The 24605-nt window shown below is 43.5% G+C and overlaps 2 protein-coding genes across 2 annotated transcripts; one reads left to right on the top strand and one right to left on the bottom strand.

The window, feature by feature from the left end:
• The first annotated feature begins 5865 nt into the window (after nt 1–5865).
• On the top strand, nt 5866–16165 carry BECN1 (beclin 1). Its single transcript, XM_004327568.4, has 12 exons — nt 5866–5989; nt 6300–6428; nt 8635–8702; nt 9584–9642; nt 10312–10402; nt 10507–10643; nt 10804–10998; nt 11888–12034; nt 13297–13446; nt 13957–14017; nt 14466–14608; nt 15348–16165. Exons 2-12 carry the CDS (start codon nt 6302–6304, stop codon nt 15514–15516), a joined length of 1347 nt encoding a protein of 448 aa, XP_004327616.1. The 5' UTR covers nt 5866–5989; nt 6300–6301; the 3' UTR covers nt 15517–16165.
• On the bottom strand, nt 15577–24594 carry CNTD1 (cyclin N-terminal domain containing 1). The gene is made up of 7 exons (XM_004327569.4): nt 24233–24594; nt 20969–21044; nt 20551–20719; nt 18879–19041; nt 18247–18391; nt 17510–17606; nt 15577–16938 (listed from the first exon to the last, which is right to left on the bottom strand). The coding sequence occupies exons 1-7, from the start codon at nt 24399–24401 to the stop codon at nt 16744–16746; spliced, it is 1014 nt and encodes a 337-aa protein (XP_004327617.1). The 5' UTR covers nt 24402–24594; the 3' UTR covers nt 15577–16743.
• Between the last annotated feature and the right edge of the window lie 11 nt (nt 24595–24605).

The raw sequence follows: 24605 nt of genomic DNA, 5'->3' as shown, positions 1-24605 counted from the left end.
TGGACTAGGCTCTGAGACAGCAGTGTCTCAGAGGCTAGAAATAATGTGTCACTTATGTAAGTTAAAATCTTCTAGCAGCCACATTAAAAAGTGAAACAGGTGAGATTAGTTTTAATCATATTTAACCCAGTTTAACCAAATATTATCATTTCATCATGTAATCAATATAAAAAATATTAATGAGATCTTGTACATTCTTTTCTCATACCAAGTCTTTGAAATCCTGTATGAATTTTACACTTACTTGCACATCTCAGTTCAGAGGAACCACATTTACAGTACTCAGTAACCATATGTGGTTAGTGGCTCCTGTATTGAACAGCACAGTTTTGGGAAATCAAAGGTAAACAAGACTCAAGTTCTCTGGTCTCCTGGGACTTAATACTTGGGAAAGACACCAGAAAGTAAACTGACAACATAATTGCAAAATTTGATAAATGTTAGGGGAAAAATGACTGACATAGAGAATGCCAGGGGTCTATTTTAGTTAAAATGGCCAAGAAAGGCCTCTCAGATGAAGTGACAGGCTAAAAGGGTGTAAAAGGGTTAGCTTGGGAAGAGTGATGGAAAGAGGCGTCAAAGGTATGGGTGCAGCACAGGGAAATGCCCTGGGGAAGGAAAGTGGTTGTCCAGTTGAAGAAATTTTTTTAAAGAGCATATTTATTTATTTATTGGCTGCACTGCCACCAGGGATCAAACCCGTGACTCCTGCAGTGGAAGCGTGGAGTATTAACTTCTGGACCACCAGGGTAGTCTCCGTTGAAGAAATTGAAAGACTAGTTAGTTAGTTGGGGGTGGGAGTGGGCTGGGGAGGGTTGTTAGGAAACAATTTGGATTAAGTGCAAAGGCAGGTCATCTGATTTACATTTTATCTTGAGCACACCTCTGTGTTAAGAGCAAGGGAGGGACTTCCCTGTGGCGCAGTGGTTGGGAATCCGCCTGCCAATGCAGGGGAGACGGGTTCAAGCCCTGGTCCAGGAAGATCCCACATGCCACGGAGCAACAAAGCCTGTGCGCCACAACTACTGAGGCTGCGCTCTAGAGCCCACGAGCCACAACTACAGAGCCCACGTGCCTAGAGCCCATGCTCCCCAACAAGAGAAGCCACCGCAATTAGAGGCCTGCGCACCGCAAAGAGGAGTGGCCCCTGCTCTCTTCAACTGGAGGAAGCCTGTGTGCAGCAACGAAGACCCAACGCAGCCAAAAATAAATAAATTTATTTTTTAAAAAAAAAGAGCAAGGGAGGTGGTGGGAATACACAGTTAAATGAAGTGTGACTGACTATGGCCTCTGGAATCAGAGAAACCTGCCTTCAAATCCCACCTCAGCTCCTTACTAACTGTGATATCTTGGGAAAATTACTGAAATGCTGAGTCTCAGTTCCCTCATCTGTAAAATGGAATTTCAATTATTATTAACAAATAGTATGCAATTTTGTAGGGTTGTTAAGAATACTGGAAATCACATATATGTAAAAGAACTAGTACAGTGCCTGGATACAAGGCAGGCACTAGATAAACAGTAGCCATTATCAGACAAGCTACCTGTTCATGCTTAGCATGAACTTACCTCATGCTTACCTTAAACTATATAATTATTATCAGCCCCATTTTCAGACTCAAAGTTCTTTTCCACTTATTCAAGACCACATACAACATAGCCCATACTACCCATCTCGTGCATTAACATCTAACGGTTTTCCGCCTTTTACCCCTGCTTTCTGTTACACTTGTCCCTAGTAACTTTTCAACTCTGATCTGGAACTTAACTTCAGGAATGCTTTCCCAAATTAACTACATCCTATTTTAAGTGTGCCATTACCCTGCATTTCTTTCAGAATTGATAACTTCAGCTTGAAAACTTAATGTGTTTCTGCTTGTTGAAATATGGCTTTGTTCTCAAATAATTGTATTTTGTCTTCTTCAAGTAGGGTTGTAAGAAGACAGATACACATTCCTTTTTTATTTCCCTTTCTCCTCCCTTATCCAAGTGTTTTATGTAATGTGCACTCATTTGTTTATTTATTCAGTGAACAATTGCTGAGGGCACTGCTACATTTAACAAACTATTCATTCCTGGGTGCTTATGAATCAAACATGATCACTGATGACTGGTCTTATTTTAAATTCATGTCCACAACATTCAAATGGGTGCTCCTGGGAGTCTCAGGTGTTCCTTGGCTTGGAGACAACCATCTTCTCCCTGTGTCTCTTCACATGTCTTCCCTCTGTTCATGTCCACCTTTGTGTCCAAATTGCCCCTTATTATAAGGACAACCAGTCATACTGGATTAATGACTTAATGACCTCATTAACTTGATCATCTGCAAAGACCCTATTTCCAAACAAGGTCCCACTCACAGGTACTGCGGGTTAGGACTTCAACATCTCCTGGGAGAACGCAATTCAACTCATAACACCTACCATTATCTGAAATCACCGTATTCATTTGTTTACATGTTTATTGTCAAATTCTCTCCTCAAGAATATAAACTATTAGAGCAGCTCACCAGTGTATCCTCCCAGACCTAGACGAGTGACTGGCACATAGCAGGTCTTCAATAAATATTTGTTGAATTGATGACAATATGTTGATTATTCACAATCCCTCAGGCACTACACATACTGATTGTCATATATTCTCTAAGCAGCAGAGCACACGGAGAGTTTACTACGTGCCAGACATTGCTCTTTGTGCTTCATATTATTAGTTCATTTAATCATCACACTACCCTATGTGACGTACACTATTATCCTTATTTTAATCTTTTCTCTCTTTTTTTCTTTCTTTGGCCGTGCCGCACAGCATGTGGGATCTTGGTTCCCCAACCAAGGATCGAACCCATGTCTCCTGAAGTGGAAGCACGGAGTCCTAACCACTGGACCACCAGGAAATTCCCTATTAATCTCATTTTACAAATATGAAAACAAGGTACAGAGTGGTTGAATAACTTGCTCAAGGTCAGGGTTGGTAAATGACAAAGACAGACTTCCAAACACACAGTTGTCATCTCTATAGGCCCTCCCTCTCCAGAAGCCCTTTACGTCTCCCCGCCTTTCTGAGATGGTGTTAGTGGCAGCCACACAGGAAGACATGTGGGACTATGAATCCGCCACACGAGGCCTAAGTGAAAATTCTTTGAGGATGATTCCACCCATCTCCTCTAGAGGGGGTCTCATGCTGAAAGATCCGAGAGGAATAAGGGTTGTAAAGACCATCTCTAATTAGCAATACCAGGAGAAAATCAATCTAGTCCCACATATTACATGTGATGCTAATTATAGGAGGATCATACACATTTAATATATTAATAGGAAAGTCACTTCTGGAAGTGGGAACAACTTTCTAAGCAATATAAGTCATCAAGAAAAAAAAGCAGATTTGAATTCATAAAAACATAAAACGTCTGCACATCTGGAAAACACCTTAGTTAAACAGACCATTCATACAAATTAATGAAACATACTGAGAAAAATACTAAGAACCTAATAGACAAACAAGCAAAGGACACAAACGAATTTCACAAAAGAGGAAAACCTTCACAAAAGAGTCCATATTTACAAGGAACCAATGATATATCAACTAAAATAACAAGGAAGAGCAATTTTTTTGCCCTCGTCCCTCAACTATATGATATCTAATACTGGCCAAGGCATCGTGAAATAGGCTCTCTCATACATTACTGGAGGTACAATATAATTATGTGCAACCACTTTGGAAAACAATTGCTAACGTTAATCAAGAGACCTGAAATAGCCAAACTCGGTAATCCCAGTTGTGAGGTTCTATCATTAGGAAACAGTAAGCTCTTCACTGCAGCATTATTGTAATCACCAAAACTGGAAGCAATGGAAATTTCCAGCAACTAAGAAACACATTAAGGTAGCGCACTTGATGCAGTGTAATGCAGTCATGAGAATGACAATTACAAAAACTGTATAGCAACATGGGAAAATATTTATTATGTAATGTTAAAGTTTAAAAGCAGGATACAAAAACTGCACATAGATTACAAACATAAATACAACCTTGTTAAAATACATAGGGAAAAAAACATCATAATGGAAAACATAAAAATTATAGTGTGGTGAGATTATGGGTAATTTCCTGACACTATTGCCCTAACTTCCTGTATTGTTGTATTTTCTTTCTGTAAAATGTTTAATTTTGCTGTAAATGAGTTATAGGTTTATTGTTAAAAAAAATCTCACAGTACAAACTTGTATGAAGTAGAAGTCTCTGTCCCGTTGTTCGGTGAAGGACACTGCTTGCTGTACATCATTTCATATAACATAACATTTAACATGTCATGTTATATACCACATATGTTACGTTGTTTTCTGTACAAATGGAATCGTATCATGTTTACTGCCTATAACTTTTCTTATTTCAATTGATAATCATCTCTTGCCTCAATTCATGCAAAACCTCCCAACTGGTCTCCCTGCTTCTACCCTTGCCCTCCTTCAGACCATTCTCAAAGTAGTCAAATGAACCAAGTAAAAAGCAAGTTACTTCATTCTTTCTAATGGTTGCATAGTATTCTGCTGAATGAACACCACCATAATTTATTTAAACAATCCCTATTACTGAAGGAAATTTAGCCGTGAACTTTCTTGTACATCTATATTTGATCACTTGCATATCTATGAGGACAATTCCTAGAAAGAAATTTTATGAATCAAAGACTATGAACATTTAAATTTTTGAAAGACATTCCCAAACTGACCTCCAAAAAGATTATGCTAGTTTACGCATGGAGTTCCCCAACTGCTCATCAACACTCGATGTTATCAACTGGTTCAGCCTTTACAATCTCATAAGTGAGAAATGCTGCCTGACTTGTTTGATTTTCACTGACTTAAGTACAAGTAAAATGAAATATCTTTTAATTTTTTCAATCAACCATTTGTTTTTCTGTGAGCTTTTTCATATTCTTTGCCCATTTCATTACTGGCCTATCGGTATTTTTATTGATTGAATAGACTTCTGTATATTAAGAAAATTTACCTTCTTTCTTATGAGCTGCAACTATTTTCCATATTTTTCTTTCGTAACTTTTTTTTACAGTGTCTTTGATAGTTCAGAAAGTTTTAATTTTTGAGTACAATTCAGTATTTTCCTTTTCAGCTTCTGATTTTCATGTCATGCTTAGACAGACCTTCTCTACTTCAAGATTATAAAAAATATTCACTCATGCTTTCATCTAGTACCTGTAATCATTGCATTTTTGACACTGAAATTTGTGACTAACTTCAAAAAGTGAAGTAGAAGATTCAACTCACCACCATTTACATGGCTCTTTGGCCCCACCCATCACTTATTAAGTAGCTTATTTCCCCACTGATTTGAAATACTAGCTTTATCACATACTAAATCCCCCTGTATACTTGGTCTATTTTTGAACTCTAGTCTGTTCCACTGATAGTCCTGCACCAAGACAAAAATGGTTTAGCTTTATAATTTCATAATACGTTTCAATATCTGAAGTGTTCGGCTTTCCCTAATTATAATTGAAATTTTAAAATCTAAAATGAAACAATAAAGTTTACCTCCTCACTTTCCCCTCCAAGTGTGTCTACCACTCTCTCGGGCGCCCAGCTCTCCCAACGAGAAACTTTAAAAACTGACACAGCAGTGAATAATGAAAGTGGCTCCGCTCAGAAGTGACAAATCTGAAGAAAAGTCACTGCATTAAAATACGGGAGAGTGTCCTGACTCCCCCCCAACTCGGTCCTTCCACTTTCCCTCGCAACATCAGCCCGCCGGCTGACGCCTGCCGCAATTCCCAGTTCAGCCTCTAGAGGTGGCAGCCAGACGGAAACGAGTGGACCAGGATTGACTCCCGGAGCAGCTGCAGCCGTCGTGACGTCACGTCCGGTCATGGCGGAAGTCCTCCGCTGGCCGATCGGGAAGTAGCTGAAGGCTGGGCGATGGCAGTCCCGGAGGCCCCGCGCCCGGACAGACCCGAGGCCACAGTGCCCCCGCGGTAGGCCGGACCAGGGTGGCGGGCTCCGGGTCCCGAGATGAAGAGCGTCGGGGGCTGAACCGCTACCTTAGAAGGGAACCTGGGAACCCTCACGGCCCCTATTGCAGACCCTCCCTGACTTTGAACTGTAAACTGCCTTTGCCGGGGCTACCCCGGAAGAAGGTCTGCCTGGTATCCTACCGCTCCTACAGGGAACGGTGCGGGCGGAGATTTTACCCTTTCACCATAATAGTAAGGCTGGTGGTAGCCCCGGGCCGGGGGTTCAAGGCCGCCGATTCCCCTTAACATCGGCTCCTTTCCACCGCCGCAGGGATGGAGGGCTCTAAGACATCCAGCAGCACCATGCAGGTGAGCTTCGTGTGTCAGCGCTGCAGCCAGCCCCTGAAACTGGACACGAGCTTCAAGATCCTGGACCGTGTCACCATCCAGGAGCTCACAGGTCAGCGAGACCCTTAGAAAGAGGGTGGTCAAGATCGTTGAAAGTGGGCAGCTTTGGAGATGAAGGTCTTAAAGACTGCACATAGCCTGCCACAGACACGCCTTGTGAGCCTCAGAAGTCGCGTAGTGTCTCTGGCTTCTTGTTTTCTTATCGAGAACATAAAAGAATGTTGACACTGTGTGCTTCTGAGAGCTTTCTATAGCAAGGAGAGGTCCTTAGTTTTCTGCTTCTGTTGTTTCAGAGTAAAGGAATATGTACATTTAAAAATAAACGGCAATTGTTGAGGACTTGCCATATACCAAGTGCGTTACATGCATTACTTTTAACCCCCATGGAGTATTACAGTTATACTCGCCTATGGAGTAGTAGTAAAATTATCATTTTATCCATGAGGAATTGAGGCTTAGAGAGGTTAAGTGACTCACCCAGTGGCCAACAGCTGATAAGTAGAGGAACAGAGTCTCAAAGTCCCAAGAAGTGAGATGAAGCTAGAAAAAAAGAAAAGACTGAATAGACAGTTAAAATAAGCTCATGGGTCTAGAGTCAGCCTGCTTAGCTTTAAATCCTGTCATTTACTAGCTGAATGACTTTTTGCAAGTTACTTCACGTCTCTTGACCCTGGTCTCTTGGTTTTCTTTATCTGTAAAATGTAAAACAATCTCAAGGTAGTTGTAAGGATCAAATATGACAAAGACCATAGATACTTAAGAATATGCTGGGGAAAAGTACTCAATAAATATTAACTATTATTATTAGTACCTGATTTTTATTTTCTGAGGGGAATTATCTCTTTAATATATTTTAAACTTTATTATGAAAAATTTCAAACATGCAGTCAAGAGAATAGCGTAGTGAACTCCCTTGTACCCATCATTCAGCTTCAACAATTAGCTACATCCTGCCATTCTTGTTTTCTCTATACCTCCATTCACCTCCCATCTCCACTCAATTACTTTGCTCTTTACTTCCTTTTTTTTAAGGTAAATTGTCATGAATTGACAATTTTTAATTGTCAAGTTTTTTGGGTTTTGGCCACGCCATGCAGCATGTGGGATGTTAGTACCCCAACCAGGGCTGGAACCCGTGCCCACTGCAGTGGAAGTGCAGAGTCTTAATCACTGGACTGCCAGGGAAGTCCCTAATTGTCAAGATTTATACATTACAAATCTTAGCCTTTTTTTTTTTGGCTATGCCACGCAGCCTGTGGGATGTGGGATTTTAGTTCCCCAACCAGGGATTGAATCTGGGCCCTTGGCAGTGAGAGCACGGAGTCCTAACCACTGGACTGCCAGGGAATTCCCCTTAGCTGTATGTTTTTGACAGATGTATGCACTCGTGTAACTTAGATCTCCATTGTGATGTAGAAAGCTTTCATCTTCCCAGAAAGTTCTCTCATGTTCCTTCCCACTTATTCTGAGGGAAAGGGGATATTAACTTTTGTTACGGAAAACTTCAAAGTTTATGATGAAGCCCCGTGTACTCATCACTGAGCTTCAACAGTTATCCATACAGGGACTTCCCTGGTGGCTCAGTGGTTAAGGATCCGCCTGCCAATGTAGGGAACACGGGTTCGAGCCCTGGTCTGGGAAGTCCCACATGCCACGGAGCGACTAAGCCCGTGCGCCACAACTACTGAGCCTGCGCTCTAGAGCCTGCGAACCACAACTGCTGAGCCCACGTGCAACAGCTACTGAAGCCCACGTGCCTAGAGCCTGTGCTCTGCAACAAGAGAAGCCACTGCAATGAGAAGCCCGTGTGCCACAGCAAAGAATAGTCCCCGCTTGCCGCAACTAGAGAAAGCCTGCGCACAGCAACGAAGACCCAACACAGCCAAAAATTAATTAATTAAAAAAATTATCCATCCATATTTAACCATGTTTTCATCTACAGCCCCATCCATTCCCTTCCCACCCCAAATTATTTAGAAGCAAATCCCAAACATATAAATACCATAAATATTTTAGTAAGTATTTTTGAAAGGTAAGGTGTGTCTTTAAAGACGTAATCATACCATTATACTGGAAAAAATTTAACTATCCCTTAATCCGATTTAATGGGTGTAAGGGAAAAAAGACAACAGATTCTTCTTTGTATAAATTGTGCTTTAAGAAAAAGGTGAAGGATATTTCTGATTCTTATACTGTCATACATGCTTCTGCTTTGAGAAGACTCTTTCTGAAAGCTTCGATATTTTCCTTGCTCTTAGCTCCATTACTTGCCACAGCCCAGGTGAAACCAGGAGAGACCCAGGAGGAAGAGGCTAACTCAGGAGAGGTATGAAAACACTGGAATGCGAAGTGGATTTCTGCAGGGTACTTGGTGCTCTTAGACCCCCAGATGTTTTGGATCTCTGGTTAACATGAGACATTCTGCATGATCAGGCCACTGTGGATCATTGGAGGCACAGAAGTCGCACCTGAGGTCACAGGGTTGCTGAATGAGGCATCCATTCAAAAATGTGAAGAGAGGCTCTTCTTTATTTGAAGTGGAATTATAAACCATTATAGGTGGGAGATGGGATGACCTGGATGCACAGGTCATCCCAGGGCATTCCTGGTTCACCTGGTGTTGTCCTAGCTAATTATTAATATCCACTCCTCTCTAGTCTCAAAAGTATCTTGGTTTGGACACTGAGTTGTGTGATTACACTAGCTTGAAACGGTTGTCAGTGTTAGAGAGTGTGTAATTTTTTTAAACGTGATAACATGAGTGATAATTGTCAGAGATCAATGTCATAAGATTTTGATCACATATAAATTATATCAAAGTATGGAAAACATAAAGTATCTACTTTGTTCTATGCCATGGTAAACTTCATTGCAGTCTGCTCTGGCTTTTTCCTTGTGCCATGATTTAGGGCATTCTCTCCCCTACCTTGACTGGTAAATGCAAATATAATAGGGTATAGCATAGTTAGGAAACGCTGTTCCCCACAAAAAATCAAATGGGACTTGGGGTTTGTCTGTACCAAGGGTCCTTTCTTAGAGCAAGTATCCAAGGATTGGCTATATAACACCCATTTCTTAAGTCTCTGTGGTTTCTCAAGTCTTGTGGTTATCAATCAAGGGTAAAGCCAAATAGTTCTGAGGCCACTGGGGAAATGGACTCCACCTCTAAGCTGCCAGGATTCTAATGCTCTCTTATTTCCTCCCCAGGAGCCATTTATTGAAACTCGCCAGGATGGTGTCTCTCGCAGATTCATCCCCCCAGCCAGGTGCCTACTACTCCTCAGCCCCCTGTTCCTTGCCAAAGGCCAGTAGAATTTTAATTAAACCCAGAATTGAGACCTGGAGCCAGGTGATGAAGATGGATCATCACGTAGCCTTTTGGCTCTTCCAGAAAAGACATATTCCCTTATACCTGGCCCATCACTCTCCAGTGTTGATGGAGTTTTTCCTGTAGCCATTCACACAGTGGGAAGGGACAATATCTCTCATGATGAAGAACTGAGAAAAGTTGAGAACGTGATTGACTAATAAAAGAGATGGGCCCTTGAAAAGTTTTAAGATAGCAAATGTTGTTAGATGTTCAGGTTCTTAATTATTGATGCACGTGAAGGTGGCTGGCAAGGGGTAGTATTAAGAAATGGTCTTTCCTGATTTTCCTTCCTTTTCTACTATAGACACACACATATCAGTTTTTGATGCCCCGTCTCCCCCCTTAGTCCATCCAGGCCAACCTTCGTGCTGAGTGTCCCTGTGGAAGACCAGCATGGCCTTCCCTTGGGAGAGAGGTACCCTTGGGAGGTCAGTCGGGCTAGGAGTGGGTATGTGCCTTGAGGCCCCTCAGCCGGTGCTTGAGAGTCTCTGCCACTGGCACTGCAGTAGGTGGAGGAGGCCTCTCTGCTCCCTCATGTGGCCCGTGGGCGGGGGGCTGTCTGCAGGATGATGTCTACAGAAAGTGCCAACAGCTTCACTCTGATCGGGGAGGCATCCGACGGCGGCACCATGGAGAACCTCAGCCGAAGACTGAAGGCAAGTCTGCCTCATGGGTGTCAGGCAGTGGGCCTGGCTGGTAGAGGGGGTGTCTGGGCAGGTAGCATGGGGTAGGCCCTACCCTGACTCTCCCACACTTCCAGGTCACTGGGGACCTTTTCGACATCATGTCAGGCCAGACAGATGTGGATCACCCACTGTGTGAGGAATGCACAGATACTCTTTTAGACCAGCTGGACACTCAGCTCAACGTCACTGAAAATGAGTGTCAGAACTACAAGTGAGTACGTCCAGAGCTTGGGCCCGGGAATGGAGCTCTGAATCTTAGGGCTCTCCCTGCTCTGGGGCTGCATGGCCCTTACCCAAGGGCTGTGCTCCACTCAGATAAAAGGAATAACAGGTTCCCTCTGGTAAGCATTCCCTGCCTGTGTCCTTGGCAGACGCTGCTTGGAAATCTTAGAGCAAATGAATGAAGATGACAGCGAGCAGCTCCAGATGGAGCTAAAGGAGCTGGCATTAGAGGAGGAGAGGCTGATCCAAGAGCTGGAAGATGTGGAAAAGAACCGTCAGATAGTGGCAGAAAATCTCGAGAAGGTCCAGGCTGAGGCTGAGAGGTTGGATCAGGAGGAAGCTCAGTGAGTGATCACCCTGTTCTTCTATCTTCCTGCCCTCAAGGCTCCAGCAGCGGAAATGGCTTCCAGCTGAATGTGTCTGATTGGTTTGTAAACAGCAGTGAGCTGTCATTCAGCAGCGTGTCTGCTCTGGATCCTGCATATTGTTTCCAGGCCCTGTTTCTAGAGGTTGGTGGGGAGGATTACGTATGAAGGGTCAGCATGATTAAGTGGCAAAAGCGTTGGTTAAATAGAGAGCCGAGAACCAGGCCTCTAGTCACAGCTCTGTCCTGTAGGGACCTGGGCTCATTTGGGTGAGTCAGCCACTGAACCCGGCATCCTCCTCTGGAAAGATGAGCCTGTTGGCCTACGTTCTTTTCCAGCTCAAAAATTTCATTGGTGCTCTTGACCTGAGAGAACCCTCTGTCTAGTGGAGGAGACAGTGTCCACAGTAACTACGGATGGGGAAGTGAAAGACATTGAACAAAGTTAATTTTTTCATGGGATAGTGTAACAAGTTCCATTAGAAATGATGTATACTAACCATTTAAAAGTCAATAAGGATGTAGAGGGGAAGCGATAGACGCTCAGTTATGGCCAATTCAGGGAAGAAACCACCATTGACTAACTCACTTTGTTTCTGGAAAAGATCAGAAATCCAAGAGGTCCTGGTTTGGGAGAGTCCTGTTTTCCTCCCCGTTTTCCATATGGGCAGCTGGAATTTGAGACATTTCTGTCCTTCCCAGGCAAAACATGTAGGGCAAGTATGTTCCTTTGAGTGGGATATTTGCCAAATGTAAAAGATGCTGTAACTAGAAGTGACCATAATCACTAGAAGAAATCATTAAGGGGGGCGGTGGGAGAGAAATTTTAGCCCCAAACAGCCTTTAATGGTCACCTTGGCTGTTCACAGGTATCAAAGGGAATATAGTGAATTTAAGCGACAACAGCTAGAACTGGATGATGAGCTGAAGAGTGTAGAAAACCAGATGCGTTATGCCCAGATGCAGCTGGACAAGCTGAAGAAAACCAACGTCTTTAACGCAACCTTCCACATTTGGTAATGAGGGTTGGAGGGTGAGGAGCGTCTGGGAAGCACCACAACCTGGACGTTAGCTGCTGGCCGCTACGCCAGGGTGCCCACCTCCCACGGAATGGGGATCTGTGTCATTTTCACCCCATCTAGGTTTCTTTCACTCCTTGTGATGGGATAGGCACAATCAGGGGACTGGAATTCTAGAGCTTGGTGACTTCCGTTCTTCCAAGGAAAGGGGAAGATTGGAGCTCTCCAGCTACGTGAAAATCTGGTCACCTGCCTGGTGCTGATTTCTTGCCCCCGGGGTCGTTTGTTTATTCATTGATTTGACATTTTATCCATTTCAAATGGTATCTTTTGAGCATCTACTGTGTGGTGACACTGTGCTAAGCACTAGGAAGGCAACAGCAAGCAATATACATTTCGCTTGGGCGAGATGGCTCGGTAACAGGCACTTGTAATACAGTGTGGTCACGGTGAACCCTGGGTGCTGTGAGAACACATAAGGGCACTTTACCCAATTGGAGGAGGCTGCATGGAACGATTCCCCCAGAGGAAGTTGATGTTTAAGCTGAGATACGGAGTATAAGTCTGCAGAGGAGGGGGGTTGTTCCTGGCAGAGAGAACATCATGTGCACAGAAACAGAGGAAAGTGGGAGTGGTAATCTCCAGCTGAACTGAACGGAGCTTATTGTGACTGGAGATTGAGGGTGAAGCAGAGAATGACAGGATATGAAACTGGAGCGTTATCAATTCCTAAAGGATCTTGTAGGCCTCCTTAAGGATATGGACTTTATCCAAAAGGCAGTGGGAGCCACTGAAGCATTTTAGTCAGGAAAGTGACATAAGTACAGTTGCATTTGTGCATTTCTGTAATGTGAGAAATGACTTGGGGTAAGAGGGCAAGATTGTTGGTAAGGAAACCTGCCAGCAGGAATCTAAACAGGAGAGGGTAGAGTCGTAGCATTGAGTCTGAAGAGAAGTGGACAGATTTAAGAGGTTCAGGAGGTAGAATCAACAGAGCCTGGTGGTGTTGGGGGGAAGGGAGCTGAGAGAGAGAGAGCATTCAAGGATGACGCCCAGGTTTCTACTTTGGCGTCTGAGCAGCAGGGAGAAAGATGACGACTCACGTTTTAGACATGTATTTAAAGTACCAATAGGACTTGGATATATGAATCTGGAGATAAGGAGAGAGATTTATGCCAGGTTTTAGGTGAGAGCAGGAAACTTCAGAATTTGCTAAGTTTTAAATCCTGTCTGTATTTTTCCCTGCCCTTCTTCTGTAGGCACAGTGGACAGTTTGGCACAATCAATAACTTCAGACTGGGTCGCCTGCCCAGTGTTCCCGTGGAATGGAATGAGATTAACGCTGCTTGGGGCCAGACAGTGTTGCTGCTCCATGCCCTGGCCAATAAGATGGGTCTGAAATTTCAGAGGTAAGAAATGTAGTCCTTTCCTGAGTGTGGTGTGTCTGTGATATAATCTGTATCTCCTACCTGGTACTCTTGTCCACTATGGCAAGAGCCCTTGCTCCCAACGAACGGGGAGTATTCTGTCCATGGAGACTGTCTGCTTCTGGTTTTCCCCTCACCACAGTCCCTTTCCAATGATTGAGCAGTCCTTGAACTGCACGACCACAGCCGTGGTCCCCAACTTCCTGTCTCCGTAACCTAGTGTTCCTAAAGCTGTTTTTCAGTTTTTGTTTCTAAATCTAAACCAGGACATACATGCATCCATAAAAGGCCCCCAGATAATTATCTAATAAATGTAGTTTGTTTGGGAAACAAAACCTTTTAAACATGGAGCCCGTGGGGAGGTGAGAGAGGAGTGGAAATAATAATAGAGGTTCTTGGGTAGCTGAAGACTGAAAATCACTGGGTTATAACATCCCAGTAATCACTTTAGGAGGAGTCCTATTTCCATCTCTGTCTGCATCTCCATTTTAGGTATCGACTTGTTCCCTATGGAAACCATTCGTATCTGGAGTCTCTGACAGACAAATCTAAGGTACCCAGGAAGGTCCATTTTCACTGGAATACAGAATCCTTTTACCTTCTAACGAAATGGTTTAGTTTTGATAATGGCATTATTTAGCTTCTTTCTTAGACTGAGATATCTCATGTTGAGCCAATGTCTGGTTCAGTGTCCTGTCTAGTTCAGGATTAGCTCTTTGGGGCCTGTAAAGAAAATTAAATTTTTACAGTGTTGAGAAGGGCTATGGGCAGATCAGAGCAGAATATGTGCACCAGGACGGGGAAGGCATCGCTGTGCGGTAGATGTTTAACACATTTCCACTGATGGTGAAACAGTCTTAGGTGCATTGTTATTTGCCCAAGGTTACTGTTGCCAGTGGAATACAGACATAACATGACTTGAGAGATCGATAGGATTGGGAACAGTCTCCGGTAACCTGTGTTAGGGCCACAGCTATAGCCAGTTCTCTTTTCTCGGGCAGGAGCTGCCATTGTACTGTTCTGGGGGGCTGCGGTTTTTCTGGGACAACAAGTTTGACCATGCAATGGTGGCTTTCCTGGACTGTGTGCAGCAGTTCAAAGAAGAGGTTGAGAAAGGCGAGACACGTTTTTGTCTTCCTTACAGGTCAGTATCCCCCGGTGCTGAATGAACCTAGAGTAGCACCAGAGTGAGCAGAATTGAAGGGACAGTAGAGTGGAGGCAAAACTAGTACATATAGTGGGAAAGCAGAAAATGGAGTAAGATGAGATTGACACTGATGGGCAGAGACTGATCCAACACTGCAAACAGGACAGAATGTAACCACCTGGTCCCTGGAGAAAAAGAATGTTGACTTAGATGGTGTGGGGGATTTTCTTGCTGCAGAGCTCAAGCCTGCTCTCCAGTTTCAGGGAGGTTTTTCCCTTACACCCTTGGAAATATACAGGAATGCTTCCTTTGATCAAATTTTGTAGGAGCCCAGAGATGGATGGACACCTTGGTTAACACAGTAAGGCTGAGCTGCTTCCATCACTCCAAAACAAAGCATTTCTTTTCTTCTGCCTCCCTTCTCTCCCCATAAGTGAGGAATGCCTAGGAAAACAGTGAGGAGTACTGTAACCGTCACTTACCCTCTGCTCCAGGCTTCTCATCTGTTTGGGTGTGTGTCTTGTCCCTGTACTCCGCAATGACAATGAGGCTCTTGTGACAGCCTTCCTGATATTGGGCTTTCAAGCAAATCCAAAATACACTACCATTCCTTGCCAAGAGTTCTTTAGTAGATAAAATGACGTGAATGGTCCCATGATCAAGTCCCTGCCCATTTGCCTGAACTGACTTAACTCGGATCTCAGTTACTAATGAGTTCTGCTGTGTTCATTTGCAGGATGGATGTGGAGAAAGGCAAGATTGAAGACACAGGAGGCAGCGGTGGCTCCTATTCCATCAAAACCCAGTTTAACTCTGAGGAACAGTGGACAAAAGCTCTCAAGTTCATGCTGACGAATCTTAAGTGGGGTCTTGCTTGGGTATCCTCACAGTTTTATAACAAATGACTTGCTTTTTTCCTTAGGGGTTTGTTTGCCTTAAAGGCTTTAAATTTTGTTTTGTTTGCAAAAAAAAAAAAAAAAAAGTGTTAAATTAAATTCGGGTACTATTAAACAGCACATGTTTACAATACCGAAAAAGAAAAAAAAATCCACAAAAGCCACTTTATTTTAAAACATAACAGATACTTTCCAGAGCTACAACATGCCATGTATAGCAACTGGCCTTTATCACAGTTTTGACTCTTAACCCCATGCCTTCCTTTCCCTTTGTCCCCGCAAAACAAATAATTTAAGTTTGCTTTTTTTTTTTTTAGACTGAGTTGAATTGAGATTGATGTGTTTTCACTGGATTTTATCTCTGTCAACTTCCTGCACTTAGAATATGAAATAGAAACTTTTGTCTCCACTGAGACTACAAGATGTGTGAGATGCACAGTTGGATAACGTGAGAAAATGACATGTAAGCTTTGGTCACCACGTGATGTGATCAGAAGCTTGAAATTTAACACTTCTCACTTGGTTCTAGTACTGAATGCCTGCTCTGCTCTGTGTTAGAGATATGAAATTGTGTTTGATACTGTTTGAGACCTTATGGAGAGATTTAATTATTTGTAATAAAAGATTTAGTGCAGTCTGATAACTGCCCAGAGGTGCACTGTTGGGTTTTTCTTTAACTAGAATAGAGTACTTTGTATTCTGGGAGAATCGAGTTCAAGTGCAGGTATGTGGAAAGTCTGCTGAAACATGTTTAGAGATGGGTGTTAGTTTTTTAAAAAGACTCTAATGAAAAGTAGACAGCTGTAGAGAAAGCCCTATTTGTGTAGCTCTCAGTAACAGAACAGAGATATTTAACTTTAAGGGGAAATAAAGACTACCTCCTTGATGCTCAGTCAAGGTCACCCAGATGGTCTCAGTTTTTGAGCCCCTGGTTAATACTAATCTCCATGTCTGATGTTCTCCCTTAATGAACAGTTAAGAGGAAAGCCATAAATATCTTGTTAAACAAAAATAAACTAATTTCACTGATATTCTAATATCTTGTCCCAGCTCTTGGACATTTTCAGTCTGGTACGACGAAGAGGACGTGCTTTATTCACCTTAACTCTTTCTCTGATGCAGAAAAATAAGCATCAAGTTGGAATATAAAACACAGCTCAGAAGATACTTGGAACTTCCGTACGCTGAGTATGAAAGTAAGGAAAGGGAGAGATGAGTGCAGTGACAGAAGGCTGTTTATTTTGGGCGGATTCCGCCGGCCTCATGTGTTGGAGAAGTCGCAGCCCTCAGTGCTCCGGCCACCAGGTGGGGTGGAACAGGCCGCTGTCGACCTGGAGTGCTGGCTCCCACGCTGTGAGTCAGGATTGCATAAGAGAGTTCGGCAATGCTCTCCAAGGCAATGCCAGTGATGCTTTGCAAATGCCCCGCAACCTTCAGAAACAGAGACAGATTTCTTATTACTAAATAAACATGTGTTAGTGCACAGACACATTGCTGGGGCTGTTTTCTCAAGCCAAATGTAAATTTTTTCATTTCTCTGAGCTTACAGAGAAGATTAAATCCAGATCCCAGCGTTTGCCAATGGCCAAATTACACTAGGATACCTTTGCCCTGATAGTGTTAGCATGGAAAGTTTCTGGTAGACATTTCCCTCTGCTGGAGATAAGTTTTGTGAAATATGAGAGGGATATTTGGGTCTTGACATTTTTTCTATTTGGGAGGATACACTTATTGGACTTTAACATAGTAGCAGATTATCATCATAATGGGAAATGAACAAGCTGAACTTGGGCCTCCATTTCCAATTTCATAAGAGGAAAACTGGAGAACATTTTTCAGTACCACCGTAGTTTTTCCCTCCCAAATCCTGCTCATTCATCCTAGTCCTGGGTCTTGGCACTTATACCTTTTATAGCTTGTCTTCTGTTTTCCTTTAACTGAGGGGAGAATGCTTTCTATTAAATGAATTCTGACCATGCTGGTCCTGCTCAGTGGTGCATACCTGGCTCCAACACTCATGGTTTTGGATGAAAGCACTTGCTGCAATGATTCCTACTGCCAACAGCATGAAGTCTTCCTTCACGGAAATAAACTTTTCCCTAAGTGATTAAAACCATATTAATTTTGGAGCTAGAATGACACTTGATCTTCCAAATCCTAGGGTTATGGGACTTCAACTATGAGTTGTTTATGTTGATCATGGAATTTTTATAGATGGAAAGAAATGGTCAAATAATAGCTAATTGATTCCCTCTTCCAACCTCCCCCAACTCAACGGATTAAAACATGAGCCTCCTGTCTGAATGGCTTACGGACCTTTAGTTGTTCCGTCTGTCTCCCTAACAGTGTAACTGTGAGGCTTTTTACCAGTCTGACTGTACAGTAATCAAACACTTTTGTCCAAGTTGCAACCCTGTGACTGGCTTTTTTTCCTAAGTGGCTATAAAAGCAGTTCAGTAATCTCAAATTATAAGCAGCTATAAAAGAAGAGCTAGGAATGAAAGTATGTTAATTACTAGAAGCCATTTAAATGTTAAAAGTAAAAGCCTTTAGGGTTTTGCTGATTGGGCTCAGTCATCCAACCAAACAACGTATTGGATGTTAATTAGAACGAGATAACCCATGCAGGTTATCTGTGGACTGGGTGCCTTGCTAGGTAAATTCCATTTCCCAAGTTCTTGTGGTATGTTACTGACTCCCTGTTTCTGGAAGGAGCCTACAATAAAGGAGTTGCCTTACCCTTGCAGCTGACTGGGTGTGGAGTTCTCAATTGAAGCCCTCAGCAGGCTCTCATATACAGGTTCATGGAGAAGATAGACTAGGTCCAGTAGGTTCAGGCAGGTTGCATACAGCTGTGTGGCTGGCACCAAACAGCCGTTGTATCCTAGATGGAGTATGCGCACGGTAAAGAGCATTATGTACCTCTTCTCTGATCATAATCACAGCTGTCATGTGACACAAAGCTGCTGAGCTGCTACTGTGCTTCCTGGTTGCTATGTTCTACCGTAAGAAACCTCTGTAGCTGGAGGTCGATTTTAAAGGACAAAGGGAGAGGTAGAAAAATCAGCTACAGTATATATACAACTGGGGCGTATTTGTTTGTTCCCCTCTCATCTCGTGCCTCTCCACGAAGTCAACTCTTTGATGCTACAATAAGAGAGTGCTTAATGAGGCCAAATAGAAGCCAGGTGCCGAGACTGGTGTTTGTTTCCCTGACAAGTACTAGAGGAAACTACTTTCCTCAGTCAATGCGCGCTTCCTGCTGTTCCTCACTGGCAGCTTCTGCCCACTGCCCTCAAACCCCTAGGCACATTCTTACTGCCTTCTATGGAAGACTCCAACCCACACGCCCGACACACTTAATAAAGTACCTAAAACCTCCAAGAGCATCTCCACATATGCCAGGGGAGTAGGCAGATTGATTTGGAAGTTCAGGGACTTCAAAACATCAAGCTCTGACTCCAGCAGTTCTTCTTTAGTGTGTAGATACCCAAGAGCCTGGAGGAAATTCAGGACTGTAACGTTGCTGATTATCTGAGCAAAGAAAACCAAAATAGAGTGAAAGGGAGAGCAGGGTGTCAGAATAGAGGTCATACATCTTGGCATAGTAAACAAAGCCCTTCACAATCCAGCCCATGCCTTTATCTCATCTTCTCTCTTGGTAATTCCCCCTTACACTCTACACTTGCCATATAGAATTACTTGCACTCCCCAAACCCACACGCTGTCCAAGCCTCTACACATGCTCTTTCCTGTATCTGGATCTCCCTCCTCACCCCCAACACCCCCACTGCTCTCCTTACCTCCTCTCCCTCTTTCCTTAGGATCCACCCATCTCCCCCACCCTCCCCTTCAAGAAGTCATTTTCTCTATTGGTTAAAGTGCAAGTACCAGGGACTTCCCTGGTGGCGCAGTGGTTGAGAATCTGCTTTCCAATGCAGGGGACGTGGGTTGGATCCCTGGTAGGGAACTAGGTCCCACATGCACGTGGCAACTAAGAGTTCGTATGCCACAACTAAGGAGCTGGTGAGCCGCAACTAAGGAGCCCACCTGCCACAACTAACTAAGACCCGGCACAACCAAAATAAAAAAAATAAATAAAGTGCATTACCAAAAATCCTACAGCTAACACCACTTACAATGGTGAAATATTGAACACTTTCTTCCTAAGATTGTGAAAAAGCAAAGATGTCTGCCCTCACCATTTGTATTCAACTTATACTAGAGGGTACAGGCAGTGAAACATTCTTGGATAACAAAAGAATAATGCACTACTGTAAGTTAATACAAGAAAAGAGTTATTAAAAATGTTTGATTAATCTCAAAGAAAGGCAGAACTGAGAGAAGCTTATCTCTAGATGGGAGTGGAGACAGAGGTTAACAGCAGGTGGAAGATAATGAATAAATGTTCTGTTGTTTGTTCCCCCAAAAAGTCATTTTCTCTAAATACACTTCCTCGACTCTCCAAGGCTGATTAGGTCTATTCAGAGCCCTCTGTATTTACACTAATCAGAACACTTGCTCACATTATTAGCCTGTGTGTCTTCTCCCGTCAGGTAATAAATTCCCTGAGAGCACAGACAATATTTTTACTCTTGTAGCCATGGCACCTAGTGCAGCATCTGGCCATAGAAGACAATAAATATTTGTTGAATAAATGATACTATACAGACATCGCACAGTGATGTGGAAACGTTTTATCCTTTATAAATGTAATAGGTTGCCTCTAATACTAATAGGTATGTTGGCAATTCAGGCACCTTAACTGTCCTTGAGTCCAAGGGGAGGAAAGGTGACCTGTATGAATGATGGCATCCGTCCAACAATTATACTTTGGGAACAGAACTTCAGACTATTTAGTAACTGCTTCTGTGTGACCCGTGTGTGTGTGTTTAGGAGGTATGCTTAGGAAGCATAATTACACTCTGGAATTTCTGCATGAGTAGTATCACCTAGCCTAGGAGTGGGTTTCTCAAAGCCACCTTTGGATGAACTGGTTTCTCTCTAACACTCAGGTGCCCATGCGCAACCCCAGCTCCTTACTTTGTAGTGGAAGGAAAGTTTGCTTGCCAGCTGAACACATGACACAAGACGCAGGATAAACTTGTTGAAAAGCTGCTCTTTCAGAGCCCTCCAATTCTGAGGCCCTGTCTTCTCTCTCAGCTGGATTGTGGCTTGCCTGCAGATGTTCTCTGCCTGCTTAACCATAAACCTATAAAGAAGGGAAAGGGGAAAGGAAACAATCCACACTCAGACTAAATGGAGTTTGTGCTTCAAACCGTGTTACATCTTATCCTCTCCAATATCAATCGCTGGCTAAAAAATTTTACATTTGCAAGAAAAAGAGGGTGCAAACCAGGTCTCATGGTAAGGGGCAACTAGCATTTTTTTTTTAAAGGTCTGGGTACATGAGGCATTCTGAGAGGTACCCCTCACAAAGGCCTTATGCTCAGGGCTTTACCTTTCTAGGATTTCTACAGCCTGGTAGCTCACGGATTTCTCCAGACACCATTGTTCAGACAGGAGAAAAACAAACTCTGCCAAAACAGGAAAGAAGAGCTTAATTCACAAGGTGCAACCAAAACGACTCTGTGAACTCTTGGCGTTGTGTAAAAGCCATGATGGGGCCCAGGGAAGAGGGTCAGGAGGTGAGAAAGATGAGACGGAAACAACCCAAGCTGAACCTGTTTCCCTTTGTTGCCAATAGGCAAATGAGAGGCATGAAAAGGAGGCTGACTGCGTGCAAAAACAAAGGCTTACTGAGCCCCCTCAGGGCCCCTTGAGCCTTCCTATGGGTCTCAGCTGATAAAAGGCTTGGCCAGCGACACACAAACAAACCAGCTGGTCTAGCTGGCCTTTACACCATGCTGGGAACCTCCAGCTTCAAGAGAGATTTTGGATGGATAAAAACCCTAACCCCTATATTCTGTTTTCAGTGGAATGTTGATAGGAACAGAAAGGTCCTCCTGGAGCTTTGATATTCTTTATAACACTGTTTGTTTAGTAACCACCCACTGGAGAACTCCCATTGCTCTACAAACACAATTCACCTTACAGCTGGACACCACTTCTCCACCACCAGTTTGTTGGGTAAATCTGTGGTGGCTAAGCCTCTCCCCAGGAGCAAGCTTGTTACTCTGAAGTGGCTTGTTTGGAAGCAACATCCCCTAAATCAGGGAACATAGCCCAACTTGGGTGGGGGAAGTCATTGGGAAGGTGGGAAGGGTAAGATACCTTGGCAAGATTTTAGGCTGCCTGTGTTTCTCTTTGAAAGAACAGCCCCAGATAGAATTCTATTTAGTTAGCAATATCATTAGAGGGTGGAACCAAGGATAAACGTTAGTTCTCAAAGCTCCTGCAGAACTAGGAACTTTTAGCATTGATCAGCAACAAATTACATACAGTCAAATTTCCATTACCATATGTCGTCAGAGAAAATCTGACTTAGAGGAAAAACAATCTATACAAGTTAAGCTAGCACAAGACAGTTTAACAATCTACTTGACACAGGTTACACATAGCTACAAGCACAAAACCTTATCATTACAGAGGCCAAAGCTCTGCTAACAGTGTCCAATGAAGAAGATAATTAGTTTAAGCAATTAAGCAAAGTATCCTAGAACACATAATGTGTGTTATTAGCCAGTCCTTTTATTTGCTGGAACTTAGGTGTTATTTCTTTGTTTTCCTGTGTGTGTGTGTATAGTTGTTTGGTTTTATTTTGTTTTTGATCTGAATCATCTGGGCAATTGTTTCTATTTTCCATTTTAATTTGCCAAGAAAGCAGTTTTGGTTAGGTGGAATGGATGAGGGTTACACCCCTCTCCTGCTACTGGCTCCACCTCCGTACAAACACACTCAGATCTATTAACTAAACGACCCTCCCCTTCTACTCTCTTAAGCTAGGGCTCTCTCTCTCTAGCTTCCATGACTGTGAAATTCCTTGAAAGCCTAGCTTCCACCTGCTGCTTCCACTTCATCATTCACTCCCTAATGTTCTGCAATTTGGCTTCTACTTTTTACAGCCTGCTGAAATGATTGTCTCAAAGGTCAGAAAATACATCCAAATTGTTAAATATCATGGCCCTCTTGCAATCGTCATTCCTGGTGTTCATATCCGTGAAGTATCTAAAATTGCTGACCATGAAACTCTCCTCTTGCTTCCAAAGGTTTCTAGGTTCTGTTCCTAACTCCCCAACCATTCCATCTATTTCCTTCATGACTCTTCCTCCTACTCCACTTTCCTGAACACAAAATGTCTCCCAAGGAACTGTACTAGACCCGCTTCTCTTCTCTCCCTCTAGGAGCTCATCCTGTGCCACAGTTTCAACAGTATCATTCTGGAGAGAACTCCCAAACACTTATCTCTAGTTTGACCTCTCTTCTGACTTACTCTTTAAACAACCTGCTAGAAACCTTCCTCTACATGTCCCACAAGCACTTGAAACTCAGTAGATCCCAAACCAAAGCTATTTTCTTTCCCAAACAAGTCACATTTCCTCCCATTTTATTTATTTTAATGTATGTGTGTGTTTCTCTTAGTGGCACCGCTCTATGTCTAGGCTCAACCCTTTGGCATAGTCATCTTCGCCTTCTTCACTTCTTAAAATTCATCCATTGCAGAACCCTAGATTTTACCTCTGAAATGTTTTTCATCCATCCTCCCTTGTCATTCCCTCTGCCCTATCACCTAAAAAACTACTCATGAAGACTCCACTGGTCTTCCTACCTCCCATCTCTCTCTACTCCAGTCCATCCTTTACATCACAGCCAAAATAATTTTTTCTAAGGCAAAAGTTACAGTTATATCACTCCCATATGGGGAAAAAAAAAGACAAAAACAAAAACCCTCAGTGCCTTCTTGTTTTCCTATTAAGTCAGGTATAAACTCCTCACTTTGGCATTCAAAGTTCCACATGGAACGTCTCCAAACCACTTTCTGGTCTGGATTTCAACTACTCTTCCACAGGCTCTGGCCAACCTGGATGACACGGTACCCACATTCACCCAAAATGTCCCTATTTCCATAGCTTGACTCATGTTATCCCCTTTCAGTAGAACAATGGTCCCGGGAGTTCCCTGGTGGTCTAGTGGTTAGGATTCGGCGCTTTCACTGCGGAGGCCTGGGTTCAGTCCCTGGGTGGGCAGCTCCCACAAGCCGCCTGGCAAGGCCAAAAAAAAAAAAAAAGAGAAAGAGATACGGTAAAAAGGAAGGAAAGAAGGAAGGATGGGAGGAAGACGGTCCATATCCACCACCTTCACCAGCCAAAATGTTATCCTTCCTTCAGGGTCTACCTCAAATGCCACGATGCCTGGAGGACTCCTTAATTCATCCTACCCCCACCTCACTCCATCTCTCCTTTCAATCCCCATAAAAGCTTGTTTTACCTGGTATGTCACTTATCTAACCATACTTGTACCTCGTCATTTGCAGATTTGTCCTAATATCCTCCAAAGATGATATACATGGTTTGGAAGCGGGGACTAGATCTCTCGTTCATCTTTCTAACCCAGGGAGCAGGGAGAATAAGTGCTCTATACGTGTTGAAATCTAGGGTAGGGTGCTGGTGAGTCTTGCTCATCACTGTACCCCCAGCGCCTGGCAAAGAGTAGGTACTAACGAAACTTATTTGAATGAATAAGGGACACTGAATCTCAAGGTCGGTGCCTGAAAGAGCGGTGCCCCAGCCTCCCATAAGCCCAGCTCCCCGGCCTGCATCCCCACCCACGATCCGGGTCTCCCTGAAGCTGCCCATCCGGCCCGCAGCCTCCTGCACGGCTTGCTCATTCTGCTGGGCCAAGTGGAGCAGAGCGTCTTCGATCGTCTCTGTGGCAACAGCTCCAAACTGAAAGTCACTGAGAGAGGCCAATCTTGGCCTCACAGGTCGGTCCATTTTCAGAACCTTGTTTGTTGCCCCGGACGTCTCACTGGATCCGTCCCCCTTAGCTTCCCTTCAGAGTCTTCTGCCACACCCTGGATTCTTCGTCCCCTTCCGTGTGCTTGTCTTCCTGGCCTCAAGTCTGAGGAAAACTCATTTCCCAGCACAGCCTCGAGCCTTTCACAGCCTTTTCCAGCCCCAACGGACGCGGACCCTTCA

Source organism: Tursiops truncatus, chromosome 20, assembly GCF_011762595.2.
Source record: "Tursiops truncatus isolate mTurTru1 chromosome 20, mTurTru1.mat.Y, whole genome shotgun sequence".
Taxonomy (NCBI): domain Eukaryota; kingdom Metazoa; phylum Chordata; class Mammalia; order Artiodactyla; family Delphinidae; genus Tursiops; species Tursiops truncatus.
This window is presented reverse-complemented; position numbering and strand designations above follow the sequence as displayed.

Excerpts from the sequence above, each read along its gene's own strand:
- BECN1 (XM_004327568.4), top strand. The coding sequence starts at position 6,302 with ATGGAGGGCTCTAAGACATCCAGCAGCACCATGCAGGTGAGCTTCGTG. Across the intron at positions 12,035-13,296 it reads AACGCAACCTTCCACATTTG|GCACAGTGGACAGTTTGGCA; the intron begins GTAATGAGGGTT and ends CTTCTTCTGTAG. Across the intron at positions 14,609-15,347 it reads CGTTTTTGTCTTCCTTACAG|GATGGATGTGGAGAAAGGCA; the intron begins GTCAGTATCCCC and ends GTTCATTTGCAG.
- CNTD1 (XM_004327569.4), bottom strand. The coding sequence starts at position 24,401 with ATGGACCGACCTGTGAGGCCAAGATTGGCCTCTCTCAGTGACTTTCAG. Across the intron at positions 17,607-18,246 it reads ACACCCAGTCAGCTGCAAGG|GGAAAAGTTTATTTCCGTGA; the intron begins GTAAGGCAACTC and ends TTAATCACTTAG. Across the intron at positions 16,939-17,509 it reads ACCATGAGTGTTGGAGCCAG|GTTGCGGGGCATTTGCAAAG; the intron begins GTATGCACCACT and ends CTGTTTCTGAAG.